Raw genomic sequence first — 21,571 nt, forward strand, 5'->3', positions numbered from 1 at the left:
ACCGTCAGTAGATGCCTTAAAACCCCTGAGCTTCCGAGAGCTTGGCCCCTGGATTTCACCTAGGGCCCAAAGTCAGGCACCTGGATGCTCATCTGACGGTAATTTGATGCCTAAAACCCCTCAGCTCCGCCCCCTGGACCCCACACCAATTAATGACCTACCAGTGCCACAATCAAGGTATCAAAATATGCTCATCTAACCTGATTAAATGCCTAAATACCCATGTCCCTCCCCCTCCCCCCAAGCCACTAAACGAAATATCTGACAACGTAAGTTTTCCAATTTCCAAGGCAAAAAATTTGCTCATCTAACCTTGATTAAATGCCTATAAAACCCTCCCCCCTGGACCCCACCTAGGGCCCTGAAGGCAGACGGCTGGATGCTAATCTGACGGTAATTTATTGCTTAAAACACCTGAGCCTACGGGGGCTCCGCCCCCTGGACCCCACGCCAATTTGTGACCTGCCAGTGTCACAAATAAGGTATCAAAATATGCTCATCTGACAGTAATTTAATGTATAAAACCCCTGAGCTTCTGGGGGCTCCACCCCCTGGACCCCACACCAATTTGTGTCCTGCCAGTGTCACAAATAAGATACAAAATATGCTCATCTGACAGTAATTAAATGCCTATTCCCCCTGACCTTCTTGGGGCTCCACCCCTTGACCCCCCCGTCGAGAAAAGTTCAGCGGGGCCTGCAAGGAAGTTGGGTGATGGGGATTTAATTTGTCTACCCCCTCCCCCCCCCCCCCCCCCCTAAAAAGTTTTTGCCACTGCCGGTGTCACCATTACGTACCAATATTTGGCTTGCATAATTTCAAATTTGGCCCCCCCCCCCCCGCCCTCTAAGAAATCCTGGATCCGCGCCTGCCTGTCGCAGTCACATGTTACTACCAATTCTAGAAGCGATTAACTTCATTAGTATCAATATACCTGTACGAAAAAATGTGATTAGATCAGCACGTAATTGTGTCCTTGGTTGAGTAGTGACCGGAAGGATCGAGTGCGGTCGAGAAGTGCTCGGGATGTGATTGGGATGTGATTGAGAAGCAGTCGAGAAGTGAGCGAGTTCGGTCGAGTAACTGTTTAGGGCAGACATGTATCAATCGTGAAGCGGTTGACCTCTGTGTCCTTTGCCCTAATTACTCCAAAAGCTATTCAGCTTGTCTTCCTATGGTGATACATACTAACATTAACTTTGAAGTTCATATCTCATGTGGTTCTTGAGATATCGTGATATTGCAATCACAAGAACGGGACGGACAACCCGAATGATAGAGAGAGAGAGAGAGAGAGGGAGGGGGGGGGGGGGGTAGGGAAGAGAGTAATTGTGAAAAAAAGATAAAAGGGCTGAGCAAGTGGGCCGCTGTCACAAAAACTATTAATATATCAAAACAATTTAGTCAGCCTAGAATGTAAGCTATGCTAGGTGCACAATAACAAAATATGCCATTATTACTGACTTTGTACAATAGAGTTATTTACACCCACCATCGTGACGAATAAAGATGAGTCATCAGACATGAATGTTATGGGCGTAATCAGGAATGCTTTTCTTCTTTTTTTTACACAATACTCCTTCAAATCTGAACACAAAGTCAATCATGGTAAGTAAGCTAAAATGTAATATACCGGTAGTTGAATTATTATGAGAGATTTATTGTATTCTTGTCCATTAATCTACAAGATTACCCACCGGCATGGACATCATCATTTTTCTTGATAACTTGATGCACTATGCGAAATTGTATTCAAATTTATGAATGCTTCCTCATTCCCAGTTGTGTGTTGTGATGAAATATTTTATTCACCTGCTATTATCCATTGTACTACCATCGCCAGAATGGAAATTGCAAATGCTTATGCTCTTCTGGGGTGAAGGTTTTTGCAGTTATAAAACAGATTTGCCAACTGTCATATTTTAGTATTTTAAAAATAAATGAGTTACAATTGTTTCCCTGTTATAATCAACTAGATTGAACTTCGACTGCACACAGTTCAAAATGATGCCTCCGCCATAGAGCAATTTTACAAACCAAAACGGAGGCAATAAATTCAAGTTTGATTGTAATCCATCTGTCTGTTCTAATAATAATGCATTCACAAGGTATTTGTATGGATACATATTGAACCACATGACCTTTGACCTCATGACCCTAAATCTAATCAGTTCATTGGTTCTGCAAGATACATATACATGTCTTGAGTTTGATGTTAATCTGTCGTTTGGTTCTCATGATAATGTGACCACAAGCTATTTTTGCATACATAATGAGCCTTATGATCTTTGACCTCATGACCCCGAAAATCTAATCAGTTCATTAGCTCTGCAAGATACATAAATGACCTAAGTTTGAAGGGAATCCATCAATCGGTTCTTGAGAAATGCGATCACGAGAATGCGATCAGCTATGTTTTTTCCCTGAAGAGTAAAGGTTTTGTTATGGGGGGTTCCCACTGCCGATCAAACCAACCCGACCAAGCCCAATCAAGCCCGATCACCCATTTTTTTCTGACCAATCCCGACATGCCTAAACACAAGCCTTTCCCGACAGCTATTCGACCATTGACGACCCACATTCGACCATTCACAACTCCTGCACGACGTATAGTCGACCACAACTTCGATCTCTTCTAGATCATTCTGATCTACATACAATCCAAACGCGATCCCTACTAGACCAACTAGATGTACACGATCTCTGAACAATCTCGACCGGAGCAGATTGACCTTTTCGAACAGGGATCTAAGATGACTCGTGAATTGAGTGGTTGCACAAAATATTATCAGCGCTTAATTCATCTCAGACACTCAAGAGATGTAAATCAAACAGTTACAGTTGTGGGCAGTTGCGGATCAAGGGGGGGGGGGGGGGGGGAGGGCTACCACCCGACAAAAAAAAAAGGTTGTATGCTAAAGAAAGCAACAAACAAGGGAAACGCTCTGGCGGTCTCGCCTGCATAACGCAATTCAATATGATAAACCAGAACGTCAATGACGTAGCGCTCATCCACATCTCGCAACAACAAATATCGTAAATTGTATGTGGTACACTTTTGAACTGGTCAAAAAATAAAAATTTGATGCCCTGGAAGGGACATAATTTCATTTCATTTGCATAAAGTACCATAAATAATCAATGGAGCAAAATCTCACAATTCTGTGTAGAAGTTTAGTGTTCCAAGTTTAGCTCTACCAGATAAGGCAAACCAAATCAAAATCGATCAAGAAATGAAGAAGAAGCCTTTTTGTGATTTTGAATAAATTTGCATAAATTAGCATAGATAATGAATTACACGATTCTGTGTAGAAATTTTAAATCCCCCTCCTAGCCCTATCATATGAAACAATCAGAATCAAAATCGGTTGAAAAATAACGAAGAAGCATTTTGAAAATCTTGATGCTGATGCCACAACAAAGTCTAAGTTTGTTGACCTTAAATGACCTTTGACCTTAACTTAGTGACCTGAAATTCTACTCACATGATTGGGGAGACTTGATAACCCTATAGTCCAAGTTTCATTGACTAAGAACTTATGCTTTCAAAATTATATCAAAAATTCAAAAACTTAACCCTAGGTTAAGTTTTCGATGATGATGCTACAACATAGTCCAAGTCTGTTGACCTGAAATGACCTTTGACCTTGACTTTGTGATCTGAAATTCTACTCACATGATTGGGGATACTTGATTACCCTATAGTCAAAGTTTCATTGACTAAGAACTTATACTTTAAAAATTATATCAAAAATTCAAAAACTTAACCTTAGGTTAAGTTTTTGATGTTGACGCCGCCGTCACCGGAAAAGCGGCGCCTATGTCTCCCTTTTTGCTACGCAGGCGAGACAAAAATGGTGGCAACTGATCTTGTAGACAATCATCTTAAAAGCTACAACATATCAAAATTTGGATGACAATTGATAAATGTTTACAGAGTTACATGTACAATCCCTTTTGCACAAATAGGATGACGTCATAAAATGCAAATGCGTATTTTGAGTTCCAATACAATTATGATGATGTCATGATATACTTAATTGCCAAATAGGACATGAAATCATATCTCCGACTCATACTCTATCCAATCATGAACAAAGTTGGGATTCACGAGGTATCCCAAAGCACTGTTTACTAATGTATTTCAATTCATGTTTCTGTCCATGGTAAACATTGTAGGGGTGAAATAAGAATAGAAAGGGCAAAGGGTAGAGCTATAGAAAATTAAGGAACAATACAAGACATCGTAGAGGGAGAACGAGAACCAGAGGCAGGAAGGGCAGAGGCAGAGAGAGAGACAGAGCAAGAGAATATGAGGGAGGCAATTAAGGCGAAAGAAGTAGAGTGAGGCACAAAGAGAGAGAGAGGGGGGGGGGGGGGTGGGTAAAAGAGTAGAGAAAGACAGATCAAAAGAGAGAGAGAGAGATATACAGAGACAGCAAGAGAATAAGAGGGGGCAAAACAAGAGAGGGAAGAGAAACAAAGCAAGAGAGAAGAGAAGAGAAAGAAGAGAAGAGAAGGGAGAGAGAAATACAATGGAGAACGATGCATTAAATATTTCCAGCATAAAGAGAATTGAATATTTACTCTATCGAGAAGAGAGAAGTTTGTAAGCTGTCCGTGAGAGAGAGGGTTAAACATTGCATATACCTGAACTGAAAAGCTGGAAAAAGTATAAATGTCTGGAAAGGAGACTAGCATCGTAGAAATTGGATGATTTGATATTGTTTTAGACTTGGGAGATTAACCTAATATAGGTTTATTCCATGACAAGGAATCCGATTTCCCATAGGGTTGTACACAAAATATTGACATTCCTCTCCCAGAGAAATATCATGCAAAATTAGGCATGCTATTGAGTTGTTTGTGATTGTATATGTTATGACAATCGAAGAAGGTGATCAAGTCATATGTAAAATGGAACCACAATTTTTTTTTGACCGACTGGGAATCAAACCTTCAAGCCTGGGTCGATTGAATGGGAGGCAAGTGCTTTATAGTAAAATTTCACTCCACTGAAAAGTTGAGCTGATTAGATAGACACAAATCTAAAAAGCCCATATACATGTATAACTTGATTTTGAAAAATGGTGCTCAGACTTTTTTTTTTTAAGGAGTAAAAAACAAGTCAATGATCAAGTCGGTTTTCCCCACAATGCATTTTTTTGTGACGTTGGGTCCTCACAACACAGATTCGTAATGTAACCAAATTTAATACATACGTCTTATTGAGGTGCCTCGATACAAACTATTTAATTCACCTGATATGAATAATAAAATACTATCATTCTTAGCAGGTGAATGAAATAGTTTGTATATAGGCACTTCACAAAGACGTATGCATTAAATTTGGTTACATTACGAAAATAGATTATTGTCAGAATATGTACTGCTCGCATTTTCATTGTGAGAAGCACATGTCACATCCGTACAGCGATGTAAATGTTTTGCTCGAAATAACCGAAACAAATATCACTCTTAAAAATCACTTGATTGAAGTACACCCATGATATTTGGCATATTTAACCTTTGATTCATTTACAACAAGCTATAATTTTAGAAAAATGGAGTGGACTTGGGCTTTAACCAATGTACCAAAATATTTCTCATAGACTTAACATGCAAACCTGACAAACGGCCTTGGCATAGTCGCGAGTTCAACATTCAAGTGAAAATTTGGACATGATCTCAACTTCTGATCAACAAACTAAAAGTTTTTAGTTTTTTTAGCCCATGGTCTCAGCTATAACATACCAAAATTTGGGATAAAATAGAGCTCAAATAAGCGAGAAAGTGCTCAAAGATTAATGTAATGTAGATTCATGATGTGAACGAAATTCACCTTCCATAGAGATAACACGCAAATTAAGAAAATTCTGTCATGTCGCCTTTAATTGAAATTTTCACCATGATGACCTCATCAAAATGAAAAACAATGGGCACTAATCTTGTAGAGAATTGTCTCAACGACAACATATCTAAGTTTGGAAGTAAATTAATCAATATTGACAGAGAAACAATCAATTTTCCATAAATTTGCTGACGTCATAATATGCAAATTCGTTTTTTGAGTTCTAAGGCCATTATGATGATGTCACGATATATATAATGGCCAAATGAGACCTGAAATCCTATTTCCAACTCATATTCTATCCAAATATGAAAACCAAATTGGGGGTCTGTGGACTTCCTAAAGAGCTATAATGTATTTCGTACAGGCATGTTTTTGCCCATATATGCTATATATTACAAGATCTTGCGCGTACGGACATTTATTTTAAACGGACACTCATTCCGTTATTAATGGTCTTAAAAATATAAACATGGTATCAAATTGTTCGGGAAAACATGAGGAATTCTGTGTTTTAAAAAAAATCTAGGAGGAATTATTTTGCGTTTGGCTGCTACAACGAAAACGCGCAAAAATGCGTGTTTTGCATGATTTTTATGAAATGCTTAAAATCGCCTGAAACGTATCCAAAATGACTTTGAGATGATTTGGAGCATTTTGAAATTTTGCGTGCGCGCTCATGCGCGGACGTACACATGCACGCGCGTTTTTTGACCGGAAATTGACCCGACGGATATTGACCTTGATCGTGCTGAATATGAATGAGAAATGCCTTTCCGTTATGAAGATATGATCCTGAGTAAAAAGTACCGAAAAAACACAAAATGGCGCCTGGATGACGTCATGAAGACTTGATGACTTTGAAAATGTTCCTGTCACGTCTCATGACAAGGACCTATGACTTTGCCTAAATTGAAAGAAATTGACTGAACGGATCTTGAGTTATCCTGTTAACAAAAAAGTGTAGGAAATAAAAATAAAGAATAAAGAAGAAAGAAAATTTGAACAAAAACAATAGGTAGTCTGTCGTTGACAGACCACCTAAAAAGAGGGATGCGGTTAATACACGAGGGCGGTTTATACAACCTTAATTACAGTACATCTTATTTTTCACTTTTCTTTGGGGTATTCTACCTAAATTATTCATATCCTTTATTACCAAATTTTGTAATTTTTTCAAGAATGTAAAACATTTATTTGTCCTGATTCATGTGTCTTAAGAATGTGACATATTACTGCTTGCATTTAAATGTATTTAATAAAGGCCCTAATTCAATTACTTTTAAACATTTTTGTAAAGAGAAAATATAGTTTAGAGATGTGCTTGTGTATTGTGAAGGTTAAATATAATGGAGGAGCAGCATCAAAATACTTTTTTTTTACTCTTATCTTCCTTCAGCCCACTCTTTGAACTGAAAACAAGATTTTGATGACAGAGCTCTTCTTCCACCAACAACTTTGAATATACTATTTCCTGCGACGAAAAGACAACATTTAAGACACTGCATCCTTTACTATACATGCACATGTAAAATCGTCATCTCCTATCGTACAGACACTTTCCTGATTGACGTATAATGATGACTTCCCCGAGTTTCAGCCATCTCTGCTTCTCGTTTGCTGACCCTTATGGATGTAAGATGAGCATTTTCGCCATTTTATTGATTCTGGTAACAGTAGCCTCTTGTGAAGATAGAATCACGAGAAGGAGAAACAGCAAAACTTGATTTCTCATATTCTTGTAACAAAACAAAAATAACATTACAATATGGCCCTCGAGACCCAATGTACAGCTCTGAGAATCCAGCATCTTTGTCAATGCCGGCGAATCAGAAGATAAATGTTGAGAATGGAAGTGATAGCTGCTCCCTTCATTTGACAATCAACCCAGTTTCAAGAAATGATGCGGGTACATACATTCTCGCTGAATACAAGAATGGTATCATGTTACCAGCCCTTCATAGAATTGGTTTACGTGTTGATATTCTTCCTGGAAAGGCATGGTGTGAATTGACCAACGATTTTAACAATGGGGAGTGGGTTTCTCTGCGATGTACAGCTTTAGTAGACACTCTGTCAGGGCAGATTGTATGCTATCAAAATAACATGAGATTACCTCTGTGGCAAACTCTGAGAGAAAGTGATGGAAAGTTAGATCGGATAATCCTAGCTAGGTCAGATGGTGTAGTTTATTGCTGCTTTTCTTTCTTAACTGGGATGAAAGACAAGTGTGACTGTACAGACTGGGGATGGAATCCAATGAGTGACAGTGTCTCTGACATAGCAGATCCCTGTCCTGAAGTAATGTCTGTGACACAACATCTAGCATCAACCCTAGATAGCATAACCATAGATAACATAACTTCTTCATCTTCCAACTTTGTCACAGCACCGGCAAATTGTCCTGCAAATCAAAAGAAAAATTCTTGCCGGAAAGTGACCCATGCACTAAGTACAGTCATCTTTATTTTAGTTTTCATTACTGTTTGCATAGCACATATGTACTATCGCAAAGTAAAGGAGTTGGCAAGACTGCAAGGTAGCATGATAGCAGGAATTAAAGATCCATGCTTGTCATTTAATGCAAAGGAAGTGCTGGAGCATGATGTGTAGCATTATGCAAATCATTCAGAACATGACTTTAGTGACCACATTTGTGTTCATCTCTTCCAATGTTGTTGGTGTTTAAAAGTTGTTGGATTTAGACTTCCGGAAAAGAATAGAGTAATAGAGTATGATTTCGTTTTTCTTTTAACACTTTGTACTGTAGTTCAGTACTGGTTAATGGTGTGCATTTTTAATAAATATTAGAGATTTTTTTTTAAAGTCATCTCTGTGTTTTATCTCTCTTTTCCACTTCTATCTTCTCCTTTTTACTATTTTGCATCTATTTTTGTGCATCCCTTTAAAGCTCTTTCATAAAAGTTGATCTTCTACAAATGTTCTGGACATGAAACTTAATAGCAGAAATAATTAGGTAAAAATGCTTTCTTGCACAAATCGTCCTTGTTTTCACGAAGTGACGGTAGTGAGGAAAATCGTAACGCAAAGTGAATGCAATTTTTTTTCACTACCGTCACTTCGTGAAAACAGCGACGAAATCTGTCAACCATGATGGGCTATGTACAAATTTTTATTAAAACTTCATCAACCCTTTCCTGGTATGAAATCTTCTAAAAATTTGGCATGTAGTTTAAAATGACTACCAGTATACACAGTGCATAATAACATTGCCAAATTATGAAAATCATTTCTGTGTTATAAAAAGCTATAATGCATAATTATATTTTGTTGTGGTTTTGTAACTTCTTTGTGGCAAAGTGTTTTTATGTCATTCTAGAACAGAAAGATATCGCTCAACGATCCTTTAGATCCATCTTCATAATAGCCAGTATTTTTAGGTGGAGTTATGCACCTATAATCTAGATGATCAGTCATGTATTTTGCATATCAATTCTATTTTCTGTCTTTCCTCCCTTCTCATGCTTTATCTTCCTCATTTCTCCTTGTCTTTCACAAATATTGTGATTACTCATACTTTTTAAAATCTCAAGGAAATGTATTGCTACCAACACCTAAGAGTGAGTGTTGCCAAAGAATGTTTTTATACAGAGGGTCATGTCAATACAATGAATTTCCTACTTTTCTTTGGATTTTCTGGACCCCAAAGAAGAACAATTATGTCATACTAACCAAGCTGAGTGTGCTATCTGGCCACTCACTATATATTCTTGATTTTATATCTACTTTTCTATCGTGGTGTTATTGCTTTTTTATTGTGTATTGGAAAATATATACATGTAAATGCCATACCATACAAATCAAATATATACAGTTTTGTCATACTAACCAAGCTGAGTGTGCTATCTGGCCGCTCACTATATATTCTTGATTTTATATCTACTTTTCTATTGTGGTGTTATTGCTTTTTTATTGTGAATTGGAAAATATATAAATGTAAATACTATACCATACAAAATCAAATGTAAACAGTTTTGTCATACTAACCAAGCCGAGTGGGCAATCCGGCCATTCACTATATTCTTGATTTTATATCTGCTTTTCTATTTTGTTGTATTGCATTTTTATTGTGATTTGGAAAATATATACATGTAAATGCCATACCATACAAATCAAATGTAGACAGTTTTGTCATATTAACCAAGCTGAGTGTGCTATCTGGCCGCTCACTATATATTCTTGATTTTATATCTACTTTTCTATTGTGGTGTTATTGCTTTTTTATTGTGAATTGGAAAATATATACATGTAAATGCCATACCATACAAATCAAATATATACAGTTTTGTCATACTAACCAAGCTGAGTGTGCTATCTGGCCGCTCACTATATATTCTTGATCTTATATCTACTTTTCTATTGTGGTGTTATTGCTTTTTTATTGTGATTTGGAAAATATATACATGTAAATGCCATACCATACAAATCAAATGTAGACAGTTTTGTCATACTAACCAAGCTGACAGGGCTATTATGCCATTCACCATATTCTTGATTTTATATCTCCTTTTCTATTTTGTTGTATTGCATTTTTATTGTGATTTGGAAAATATATAAATACTATTCCATACAAATCGAACATGTATTTTTATCATGATAATCATCCTCATTAAAAGTATACATAATAAAAGTAGAGCTTTATTATCTACATGTACTTACAGTGTTTGACCCGTTCTTGCATCATATCAGGAGTCTCTGTCTGTTCTACCCTAGCGATGCGGTATCCCTTCTGGATCAGCGTCTCACTGTACCTACTGAAGGCTATCTCAGGGAAGCCGCAATGAGCGTTCTCTCCCTTTAAAAAAAAATGGAGGAGGAAGGCAATTATTGGGTGATTCTCTGTTAGAAGTCGAACGTATTATGTAGCAAACCATTTAAGTTTGGTTTTAGTTGGGAACCAAATTCTGAACAGTTTAGTGTGATGTTTTACAATGTGTAAAGGGATAGTTGAGTTCTGTTGCAGAGGGCGCTACCAGGCGCGTAGCCACGGGGGGGGCACGGGGGGGCACGTGCCCCCCCTAAAATTTCCAGGATCGGTTGAAATTTTGTAGACCCCTTTTTTTGACCTCGATCGATTACATGTATGTGCCCCCCCAAACATCAAACTCTGGCTACGCGCCTGGGCGCTACACAAAATAATTTTTTTGTGCGATAATGAAAAACTGAATGTCAAATTTGAAAGAACATAATATTTAAACAGGGAATAATTTTCCCGGTATCGCATCGCAATTCGCGATGTATTTTCAGCCATTTGCGACGCATCTTTTTTCATGAATCGCAATTGCTGCGATGCAAGCGAAACGTACATTCATATACACAGACCGCCAATCCACAAACTACATACACCCTCGACGCTCCGATATCCGATCCATATATCCCAGGCAGGTTTGGCTAGGCCAGGCTGGCCAGCACTGAGCGCTAAGCGTACTACAGTCACTTTCTAACCGTGAAGCTACACACACCTACATAGCGCACTATCGGCGATGAGTGTCTACGGTCACCTTTTAGCCGTGAGTGTTGTTGCGATGCAGACAACAATGCACGCACGTGGTGAACTAATTATATATCCAGGGCAGGCTGAATCGCGCTCATGTGCGAGCTAATACTACGTGTTGTTGTTTACCCTCGATACGATTCAAAGTTACTGGATTTATTTCGATTTAAGACTCGACTCGTCTCTGGATTTATTGTTGGACCGATATTTTTGTCATTTTCAAAACATGGTGTCAATTCGTGTAGTTACTGTGGAAGGTTGGATTAAGGATTTAGACCAGAAAAGGGAATGGATCGAGTATGAAGAAAGTGCTGGGAGATTACACCAGAATCAATGTACATAAAATGTAGTAAGTATGCATTCATGACCAGATGTTGTGACGTCATTGTTTTTGCACTGTAATTTATAACATGAAAAAAAAATTGCTATACAAGTTCATCCAACTGCTATGCAAAAATTATTTTGTGTAGCAGATTTGCTATGCAAATTTTTGGCTGGAAATTATTCCCTGTTAAATGACAAAATCATCTTTGTTTGATCAAAATCGGTTCAGAGACGGATGAAATATAATGCTTTATAATACTTGTGTACCACCACAAATATAAGATATTTTGAAAAATTTGAAAAAACTGTTGAAAAAAACGAAATAACGCCTTTTATGTCGTATTTAAGCCAATGCCGATGTTGGCTTTTTTGTTGGCATTTTCGTGTTGCTTATATTACCCACAATTAGCCAGCCCATGTATTGTTATTTTTCATTAAACAATTAAATAACAGTCACCATGTGTTTTTGAAAGTGGAGCTAAATTAGTATGATCATATTGGCTAAATTTCACACATTTTGAGGTCTAAAATTACCTTTATAGCAATTTTAGGTTCTAAAAGGGCACTATAAATGTCATAGATAAGAATAAGAGCAATAACAATGCACTTTGAAGGCATTTGCGGACTGAAAACAGAACTCAACTATCCCTTTAACAGAAGACTTTGGTGACATCAGACACAATACTAGCCCTTACAAAGTATCTGTTAACTACTGAATTCTCACACTCCCATAGGCTTTAATACAGGATTCACTAGGTTCCAATAGACAATGGGTTAATGGATATAAGGTTACTATATAATGTGTTATCAAAATCCTACTTGGAAGGGATCATCAAAAATATTATACCAAATTGACTTAAACTCCCTGCATTGAAAGTCTGATGGTTGAGATGTGATAACATTTGAGAGGGGGAATGAATTAAGGATGTTACATATTAAACCGGTGAACACCATGAATATTAAAGTCTCATTAATAAGGACCAGCAACCTTGTAATCTTCATACTAAAGTTTTGCTGTTATTGTTTAAAAGTTTTATTCACCTTCATGAAGATAAGCCCAAGCTCCTTGACTGCTACCTCAGCATCCATGTGATACAGCTCATAGAACTTACCCATCTGCACAGAGAAAAAAAAGTGGGAAAAAAATACACCTCTTCACTGCAATAGACACAGGGCGTAGTAACCTATGCCCTTTTCATAATGTAATCAAATCTAATGCACAAAGCTTTGTTAAGTGCCTTGTTACTAACTATTTCATTCGCCCGTTAAGAATATCTAGATCTCAATAGTCAGAATGTGAATTACATACATTAGTTGTTGCTAGGTAGGACAAACAATATGGCTTGTCCTACCTAGTAACACGTAACATATGCAATTTGCATTCTGACTATAGATACAATTATTAGTATCAAGTGAATGAAATAATTTGCATTGAGGCACTTTATCAAAGTTTAATACAGGGATCTTTCGGTTTCCATTGACAATGGATCAACTTAGATCAAAATGTAAATCATATCTATTCTAAATAATCTTTAAACTTGTCTTGAACAATTGGAGCATAAAGCCATAAACACATCTTTAAAAAAAAAATGTTATAAAGTTAGGTCCAAAGAGCTCCAAAATTAAAAACTAAAAGGTTATTTCTTCTCTTTATCATTTCACTTTCCTTTTAATACAAAACTCAAATTTGAAAAACAGGACAAAATGTAATAATGTTGTATTTCTTTTTGCTTACCTTAAAGAAGAGGACAGCATTGTAATACTTGGATTTCATTTCCCACCATTGTCTCATAGCCTGCATGAAAATGAATTAAAACAAAAGTTACATCATGAAATATTTCTTTCAAAGGTATACCAAATTCAGAGCTATGACAAAATCTATAGCGATAAGGTCATACAGTAAGCCAATAAAAAACAGGTGAAATATTTCTCTCTCCCCCCCCCCCCCAAAAAAAAAAACATCTCACCCCCTTCTCTCTTCCTCCCCATCTCACTCCCCTTCTCTTTCTACCACTCCCCAATCTCACTCCCCCTTTCTCTCTCTCTCTCTCTATTACTCTCTCCTACTCTCTTTCTGCTTTAATACAAATATAAAATTTGCCAGCAACCTGTAGCTTGTTTTAGAATGCCTGTGTTATATTTATTTATATATATATATATGCCTGTGTAAAAGCTGGCCTACAGATTCCTAAATATATATATTAAAATGCAAAGTGAATACCAGAAGAAAAAATGAAATGGCATGAAGGAGCTCTAATTTCAGAAAAACGCTTTCATGAATATACTCTGTGAAATTAGAATATTTCAAAATGGTTGATTTCAAAAATAATCTCATTCAGCGGAAAATGGAAACTTACAGGAGTCGTTTTGTCCATGAAAGACTTTGGTACAAAGAGAGTACTTGAATCATATTCTGGGTCCTGCTCTGGTCTACCTTTGATGTCTCTAAAATATACAAACATAGAAAACAAATCAGTTTGAATTTCATTCCAATCAATATAAACCATGCATAACGTTCTTCTTGACTTAATAAATCCTGAAAAGCATCCACTGTATGTAAAAATCATCAAAACCCATCTCTTGCTTAATATTTAAATGTAAAAATATCATAGATTTGCTATTCCACAGGATAAAATTTTTAATCATTTGTTTTCATTATTATGCTTTTGTCCCCATCAATCCTTTTCAAATTTCTACAGCTTTATGGAACTTTCTAGATTCAAACCAGTTGCCAAATTAAAATGTTGGCAAGAGATCATACGAGACAGTGTGAGGAGAATCTGAGTCAGAGGGTTACATTCCAACTTGTTTACACAGTTATGGTTGATTTCAAGTCCTGTAAGGTACATCAGAGAATGATAATTGCTAGAAATGAACACATGAGGAATTCTCCTGGAGCCTGAATTTACTCTCTAGAACAAAAGGATGGAAGGTTGAAATGTACACGGCAGGAAATACCATCACTGATATCTACAATTACTCAAGACATTCCCACCTGTTTCAATCTTTCAATTTACCCCCTAGAACAAAAGGATGGAACATTGAAATTGACACGGCAGGAAATACCTTCACTGATATCTACAAAGACTTGAGACATTTCCACCTGTTTCAAATAAGCTGTAAAGTTCACTCAGGGATTGTGAAGACATCACAAATAAGCTGCATTTACACTGCAAGCAAAATACATTGTTTTTTCTCACATTCCGTTGTTTCGTCAGCAGTCGCTACCAGCATGGACCTATTACGGATGGACATTTATCGTTTTCTTAACGAATTCATTGTGATTGTCTCTGTCAATGTCGTCTCAAGAACATTCCATACGTGTTTCTTCACTTTGATCTCATGATGGTCACCGCCAAAAAGCCAAGACAGAATCAAGATAGTGATTTTACAAATGTTAATCTACATGCGCAGAAGATAATAACTTGCCTAAATCATGGAAAATCGATGTGCAGTTCTGGCTTATAATCGGAAATTGTTGTTCCGTGTACTGTATTTTATTTTGAAAAACATGTTGATATTACCAGATAGAGGTTATATTTGGATAGGTTGTGATTAAAAAACGGTTTCCCCCTATTTCCTCATGATATTCCAGAGTTACAATGCACAGGGATTATAAAGATCATGGCCTTCTAATTGTTTTATAAGGTCATGGGTGTGTGCGAAAGTGTGCAAATCAGTTGTAATAAATTTCATATCACCAAAGTCGTCTACTTTTCAACTTTGCTGCTCCCCTTTGGGGATGTTTTTAGTTAAGACACACTCTTACAGAGCACACCATCCAAACAAAACCCAAGAGAGGGAAACTGCTCCTTTGTCAATGACCGAAAATGCTTACGCAGTCGTTATTTTTAAAACAGCTGAATGTTCTCATTAAGATGCACATAATCAGAAGGCGGTGACTATCATTGGATCAAAGAAAGAATCACGTTGAATGTCCATCCGTAATAGGTCCATGCTACCAGCAAACACGACCAAAAAAACTGAATTAAAAAAAATCCACCTCTGGAGAGTGTTTTTTTTAACACCAACAGAAATTTCACTGATTTTTGCAGTGTAAATGCCCGTTCTCGGAGCATTGGTAAATGAATCCGGTTTGAGGTCTTGCGACTCTCCTTGCTTCCATACAGTCGCATGCAAATAGCAACAAGTCCTAATAGCTTTGTGATATATAGAAATTCACCTACTAATGCCCTTTTCCGTCTTACAATATTATTTTGGAGGATCAACTTACTTCCTTTTGCCTGGTTTAAGCCACTCCTGCCTCTGGTGGGGAAAGCGTGTTTCTTCTGAATCCGCGGCAGGGGATGGAGATGGAGATGAAGGCTGCATCAGAAATAAACAATCAGTATTAAATGAGTATTTTTTTTTCAATATGAAGCTGGCAATTAATTTGTTCAAGAAATAAATATATTTCTTAAGCATTTTCTATTCTATTGAAAATCTTGCTGTATCTAAATCTTAATTTGGGTTTGGGTTCAGGTTATGATTTGTATTATTTTTCTTATTTGATTTTTAAATCAAATTTTAATTTAAAATATTAGTATGTATATGAATATCTTTTCAATTGTGAGTCTGTATTTGTATTTAAATTTGATTTTGACTTTGACTTTAACTTAGAAACCGACTTTTGATTTCGACTTTGAATTAAAAAAACACAATAAACTCACAGCTGGAGACTGGAATGCAGAGAGCCTTGATTTGGTAGTGGAGCTGACGGAGGGTGTACCAAAAGTCTTCCTCGAGGTTGGGGTAGCGGAGTCTGGGCGGTCCATGGAAGATTGGGCGGAGGGAGTACCAAAAGTCTTCTTCGAGGGTGGGGTAGCGGAGTCTGGGCGGTCCATGGAAGATTGGCCGGAGGGTGTACCAAAAGTCTTCTTCGAGGGTGGGGTAGCGGAGTCTGAGTGGTCCATAGAAAACGGGGTCAGGACGCTGCGAGGCTTCTTCGCAGACTTGTTGGTGGAAGGCGTGACAGTGGAGGTGGAACCCCTCTTTCGTTTCTTAGCTTTCTAGAAATGAAGATAGAAAGAAGCTAAATTCACAATGGAGCTTTCTTCCAATATGCTTCCATATCTACAGATGTATATTTAAAACTGCAAGGGAATTTTTACATTTTTTCTACATTCAATTTTCTAATTCGGGTAACTTGAAGTAGGGGAGGTTGTATAATAATAAGACACAAGAAAACAAAATTCAGGATGAAACCTCTCAATAATATACCCTTTAGAGATATTATCTTTCCCATTTATATTGCCAAAGTTCACATCATACATGCAGCATTCTATTCCCCAAAACTGAACAACTTCATTTCAAGAGAAATTAAACAGCTTATTTGTATCAAACTTTGAAAATCCTCTCCAAAAAGGGTACCTAAATATTCATGTAAACAATGTTCGTGTGAGTGTGGCTCTAAATGAGCATTACCTGACAGGCCACCTAAATAATTTCTTTTATTGGATTCAATCAACTAGATATAAGCCAAATTCAGCTAAGACTTGACCCTTTAAATCAATGCTCAATACAAAGGGTACTGGCATACAGATTTGTAAAAATACAAATTCCTTCAACAAAGGAAAATCTAACTTCACAGTTAATTTCTAACTATAATGACCTATTAGAATCCTTGTTACACAGCTGCCAATTTTCACAAGAATAAGTTCAGTATTTTGTTGAAAATCAGTATTTCTTTAAAAAGGAAATGGATATTATAAGAAAACGAACCTTTGGGGTTTCTGGGTCGGATTCTGTCTCTGATGCAGAGATTTCATCTTCATCCAGTCCGCTGCTCACAGCTCCTTCAGATTCATCATCACTGTCAGGCTTGAACTCATCCCCTGAAACAAGTCAAAGTTCAAAGGTAATCAAGTGTATTTATCCTAGTTCAAAACAGTCATGTCCTTATGATTGGAACCAGGGGCGGATCCAGCCGGCGGCAGGGAAGGGGGCCCAATTCGTGAGAAAATATTTAGCGGCGAAACAGCCGGCATATAATTCGCACAGTGGGGGTGTTTTTTACACATCCCCCCCCCCCTTGGATCTGCCACTGATTGGAACCATAAATTGCGTCTGGACAGAAGTAGAATGATTGTGCGTGAAAGCTTCCTTGCATCTTTACACAAAACCATGTGGACAAAGTCATAAATGACAAATAATTTCAGGATTTAATGCAACATGATGTATCACTTTTTGCAAAGTCCCTGGGAAAACACAAAGCTTAACATTTATAACTTTTACCTGCAAATACCCAGACACAACTCCCTCCCCCCCCCCCCAATCCTTATTACAAATGCTGCCAACTTTCATATGAATAATCTCAGTATTCTGTTGAAAATCAGTATTATATGTGATTATATTTCATATACTGCAGAAATGTTTTGTTTGAGGCAGCTTATCACAGCAATCCAGCATGCATATGGGCATAGAGCTGTAGAAAATATTAAAATTAATAAAATTTAAAAAGAGTTATGGGGAAGAAAAAAAAGCATAAACTCTGCCTGAAATTGACAAGTCCAAGTATTGATGAGGCTTTCTCTTTTTGTCCAGTGACAAAACACAATTACTTCCTTCCTTTCAACTGAATTTCTTGTCATCAAAACACATGTATACCTGAGCTTTCACTGTCCGAAGCAACCCTGATTCTCCTTCGTTTCTTCTTTTGGGTGCTCATGGCATTTTTGGCAGCAGCTCTTGGCTTTCGTCTCCTAATGGTGATGTCCTCCTCACTAGCACTGCCTTCACTTGCCTCTTCTGTTTTAAATGCAAGCATGCAAAGAAAAAAATATAACTTACGAGAGTGCATCAATAATATACCAGTACATTTTGGTATGGGCTGAGGCATCAAAGTGGCATACTGATACGAATACCATCCAGTGATAGATATTATATCATGTTTGAGATGGCCACAGACTCCCCTCTGTCATGAAAGGAATTTTTTCCGGACGAGAAAGGAATTCCTTTGTTTAAGAACTGGAAGAAAATGTACTACTCAAGCTTATGATGCATTATTGCATAAATTTGCATTTATGACACAGAGTCAATCTGGTTTTTGTTATTGCATGCTTCTAGCTGCCTATTGAATGTTTCCTTTTGTTAATTGTAATCCGTCAACCTGTTGGTATGAAAACAGAAATATCTTGCATACCTTGGATGGTTTGATGTTAAGGACTTGGGCAAGGAAAGTGGGAAAAGGGAGGTTGCTTAGGAAAAATCAGCAGAACCCTTCAAGTTAGTGGTAGGGTGCAGATGTTATGCACAAACTAGATTTCACTTCGGCTCGCCTACACGTTAATTATCCGTGATCAAGAAGCGGGGAGTCAGCGAGAGAGACATTACAGAGCTGAGCTGCCAAGTCGACGGGATGTCTACCCAGTCTAGAGACTGGCAAAGCTACCCGGAGCTGTGAGGGACTCACCAGATGGAAGCTACCCAGTATTAAAGTTATGTAATTGTAAATTGTTTATGTTCTGTTCATCTTGAATGCCACGATTTGAAGGCTGAAGATTAAAACTTCATTAGACCTCTATACAATTGTGTTCTGTTGTGGTTTCTGATAAGTTTGCAGTTAAAACAATTTTTTTCAAGTCACTCACGTGACACCCTCACAATTTCCATGACTTTCCACAAAAACACATTTTTCCATGACTTTTCAGGCTTTTCCATGATCATGGGAAACCTGGCTTAAAAAGCTTAAGAGGCTTGATATCAGGTTTAAGTCATTTACTACATTTTCACCTCACTTGGCGAGTGTACTAGGCTTAAAATGCAACTTCACTTTTTGTTAAACCTTCAAATTAGTCCTTACCTTCAACCTCCATCTCGTCTTCCTCCTCCTCCTCGTCTTCCTCATCTTCCGATGGTACCTGGCATACAACAAGCTCCATCCTCTCCTCCCGGTCCTTCTTCAGCGCCTCATCGGCCTGGTCCATCCCTCTCCTGACGTCTGGTTTGGTGGTATGGAACTTACATCCAAATTGGCACTCCTTGGCTCGGCTCCCGTTGTAGCCCTCTATAAATCTTTCAAGATAGAATGGGATCACAGTGTTTTTAATTTTTACTATCGTTTACCTTTTGGGCCTTCTTGTGAAATAAGCCACTGGTCTACCAGGGCAAAGCAATTTTTGACGGGCTAAGTGTACCTTCATGTCACTAGGTTGCACAAAAACAGGAAAATTGTCAAAATTGGACAGGAGCAGTGAGCAAGTTGGCTAGAACTGGAAAGCAACATAAGAGCTCTAGTTAAATAAACAAATATCATTTTGGGGGAAGTCTCACTTTTTCAACAGCAAATACCTCCTGTGAGCATAAAGGTAGTAAATGGTTTGGTGCTTACTTATCACTGATCCAAGCACGACTTGGTGGGTCATCGAAGAACTGGACATGAACGAGGCCTTTCCTGCCTTCCTTCTTGGTGCATTTCTCTAGGGTTGGGTGGTTGCAGACAAGGCTGGGCCACCATGGGTAGCCTTCCAGTCTGGCCCACACCAGATCCCCTGGGGCGAATGTCTGATGGCCATCTGGAGTGAGGAGGGGTGAAACGACACAATAAGAACAAAATTGAAAGAAAATTCTGAACTCTTGAAATTCTCCATGTTGGGTTTCACACCACTATTTACTAGGCCTACCCATCTTTTTTCAATCATAAATTCATATTTTGATGGTCTGGACTGTATAACTGGCAAGGCATCACTTACAATTTACAAATAATGGAAACATGAGCTTTTGTCTGTAAGTAATTGTAGACCTAACCACTTGTTTGTCAAATATCAAGGCGAAGGCCTTCTTTGACTTTATTATACTAGGTCTAGACCCTATTATAAATTAATAACGTAAAATTTCCTCAAGAACATTAATAGTAGCCTAGGCCTACATCAGGAATATTCATGAATTTCAAAAAATATATTTCAACATCGTCTTCCTTTCTTCAAATAATGTTCTTTCCATCTTCTTTCATTTTTATCCCTTTTCTGTGTTTTTAAAAATTAATGACCTTTTTTGCATTGTTGGCACCAATATTTGAAATAACATTTCCTGGACCTGTTGATTAGCTTCAATTTCAATTCAACATGATTTCGGCTTCACTTATTTGTTGAAATTAAGGCTACAATTTCTGCTTCTGCCTCGAGTAATCTAGTGCAGGTGTCCATGCACTGAAGCCTGCACCTGAAGGTGTCACTGCACTGCACCGTCAACATGACTCCAGTCAGTGAGTGACTTGCTGCACTGCTTCCCAACAAAACGTAACTTTACTCACTTGTAATCTCAGATTTTGACTTCGATGGTGGACTTGTCGACAGTTTTTCTTTGGCATTTTCTTTCGGTGAAACCGATTTATCTGTCTCTGCCTTGTCACCTGCTTTTGGCGATGTTTTCTCGGTCTTTTTGCCGGGTAGCTTGGAAAAGTATGAAAATAAAGTCGCCATTTCGATTCGAAAACACCGCTCACTAGACTACACAGTAGGGTACTGTACGTCGATATATGCACAGCTGATAATGTATACACACTGCGTACGTTATTAGCGCAAGTGCAGTTCTAATCCGAACACGTGTGTTCGATGGTTTCCGCGCGAAATTATTAAAAACGTAAACACGGAGAGCTAGGGCGAGCCAATTTCTACCAAGATCATGCGCAGTAAGTGCAGGAACATTACCCTGGGCAAACCCTGGGCAAACTTTTATCAAACTTTTTTCAAAATGTCACCTAACTGACTCAAGTATTTAATTGTTGTGGAGTTTGTCCTATAAAAACATCTAAATATAATAAAAACAAAATATTTTGCCTCCCCAATCGAATGGGTGAAAAAATAGAAAAATAGAAAAGAAATGAGGAGCTCGAGGGAAAATTGGAGATAGGAAAGAGGAAGGACGCCCCCTCTTTAAAGTGG

At 37.7% G+C, this 21,571-nt stretch overlaps 1 protein-coding gene across 1 annotated transcript in view; it reads right to left on the reverse strand.

Annotated features, from left to right (window-relative positions):
* LOC593059 (DNA mismatch repair protein Msh6) overlaps positions 1 to 21,571 on the reverse strand; it is a 52,432-nt gene extending 30,861 nt beyond the window's left edge. Inside the window, exons 1-11 of the mRNA XM_030974086.1 lie at positions 20,941 to 21,571; positions 20,020 to 20,203; positions 19,492 to 19,703; positions 18,297 to 18,437; positions 17,412 to 17,524; positions 16,361 to 16,699; positions 15,925 to 16,016; positions 14,048 to 14,135; positions 13,426 to 13,485; positions 12,732 to 12,806; positions 10,532 to 10,667 (exon numbers count right to left, since the gene is read on the reverse strand). Of these exons, the coding sequence (XP_030829946.1) occupies positions 10,532 to 10,667; positions 12,732 to 12,806; positions 13,426 to 13,485; positions 14,048 to 14,135; positions 15,925 to 16,016; positions 16,361 to 16,699; positions 17,412 to 17,524; positions 18,297 to 18,437; positions 19,492 to 19,703; positions 20,020 to 20,203; positions 20,941 to 21,109 (1,609 nt within the window). The 5' untranslated portion in view covers positions 21,110 to 21,571. The remainder of the gene's footprint in view (positions 1 to 10,531; positions 10,668 to 12,731; positions 12,807 to 13,425; positions 13,486 to 14,047; positions 14,136 to 15,924; positions 16,017 to 16,360; positions 16,700 to 17,411; positions 17,525 to 18,296; positions 18,438 to 19,491; positions 19,704 to 20,019; positions 20,204 to 20,940) is intronic.

Source organism: Strongylocentrotus purpuratus, unplaced genomic scaffold, assembly GCF_000002235.5.
Source record: "Strongylocentrotus purpuratus isolate Spur 01 unplaced genomic scaffold, Spur_5.0 spur5_scaffold_7, whole genome shotgun sequence".
Lineage (NCBI taxonomy): Eukaryota > Metazoa > Echinodermata > Echinoidea > Camarodonta > Strongylocentrotidae > Strongylocentrotus > Strongylocentrotus purpuratus.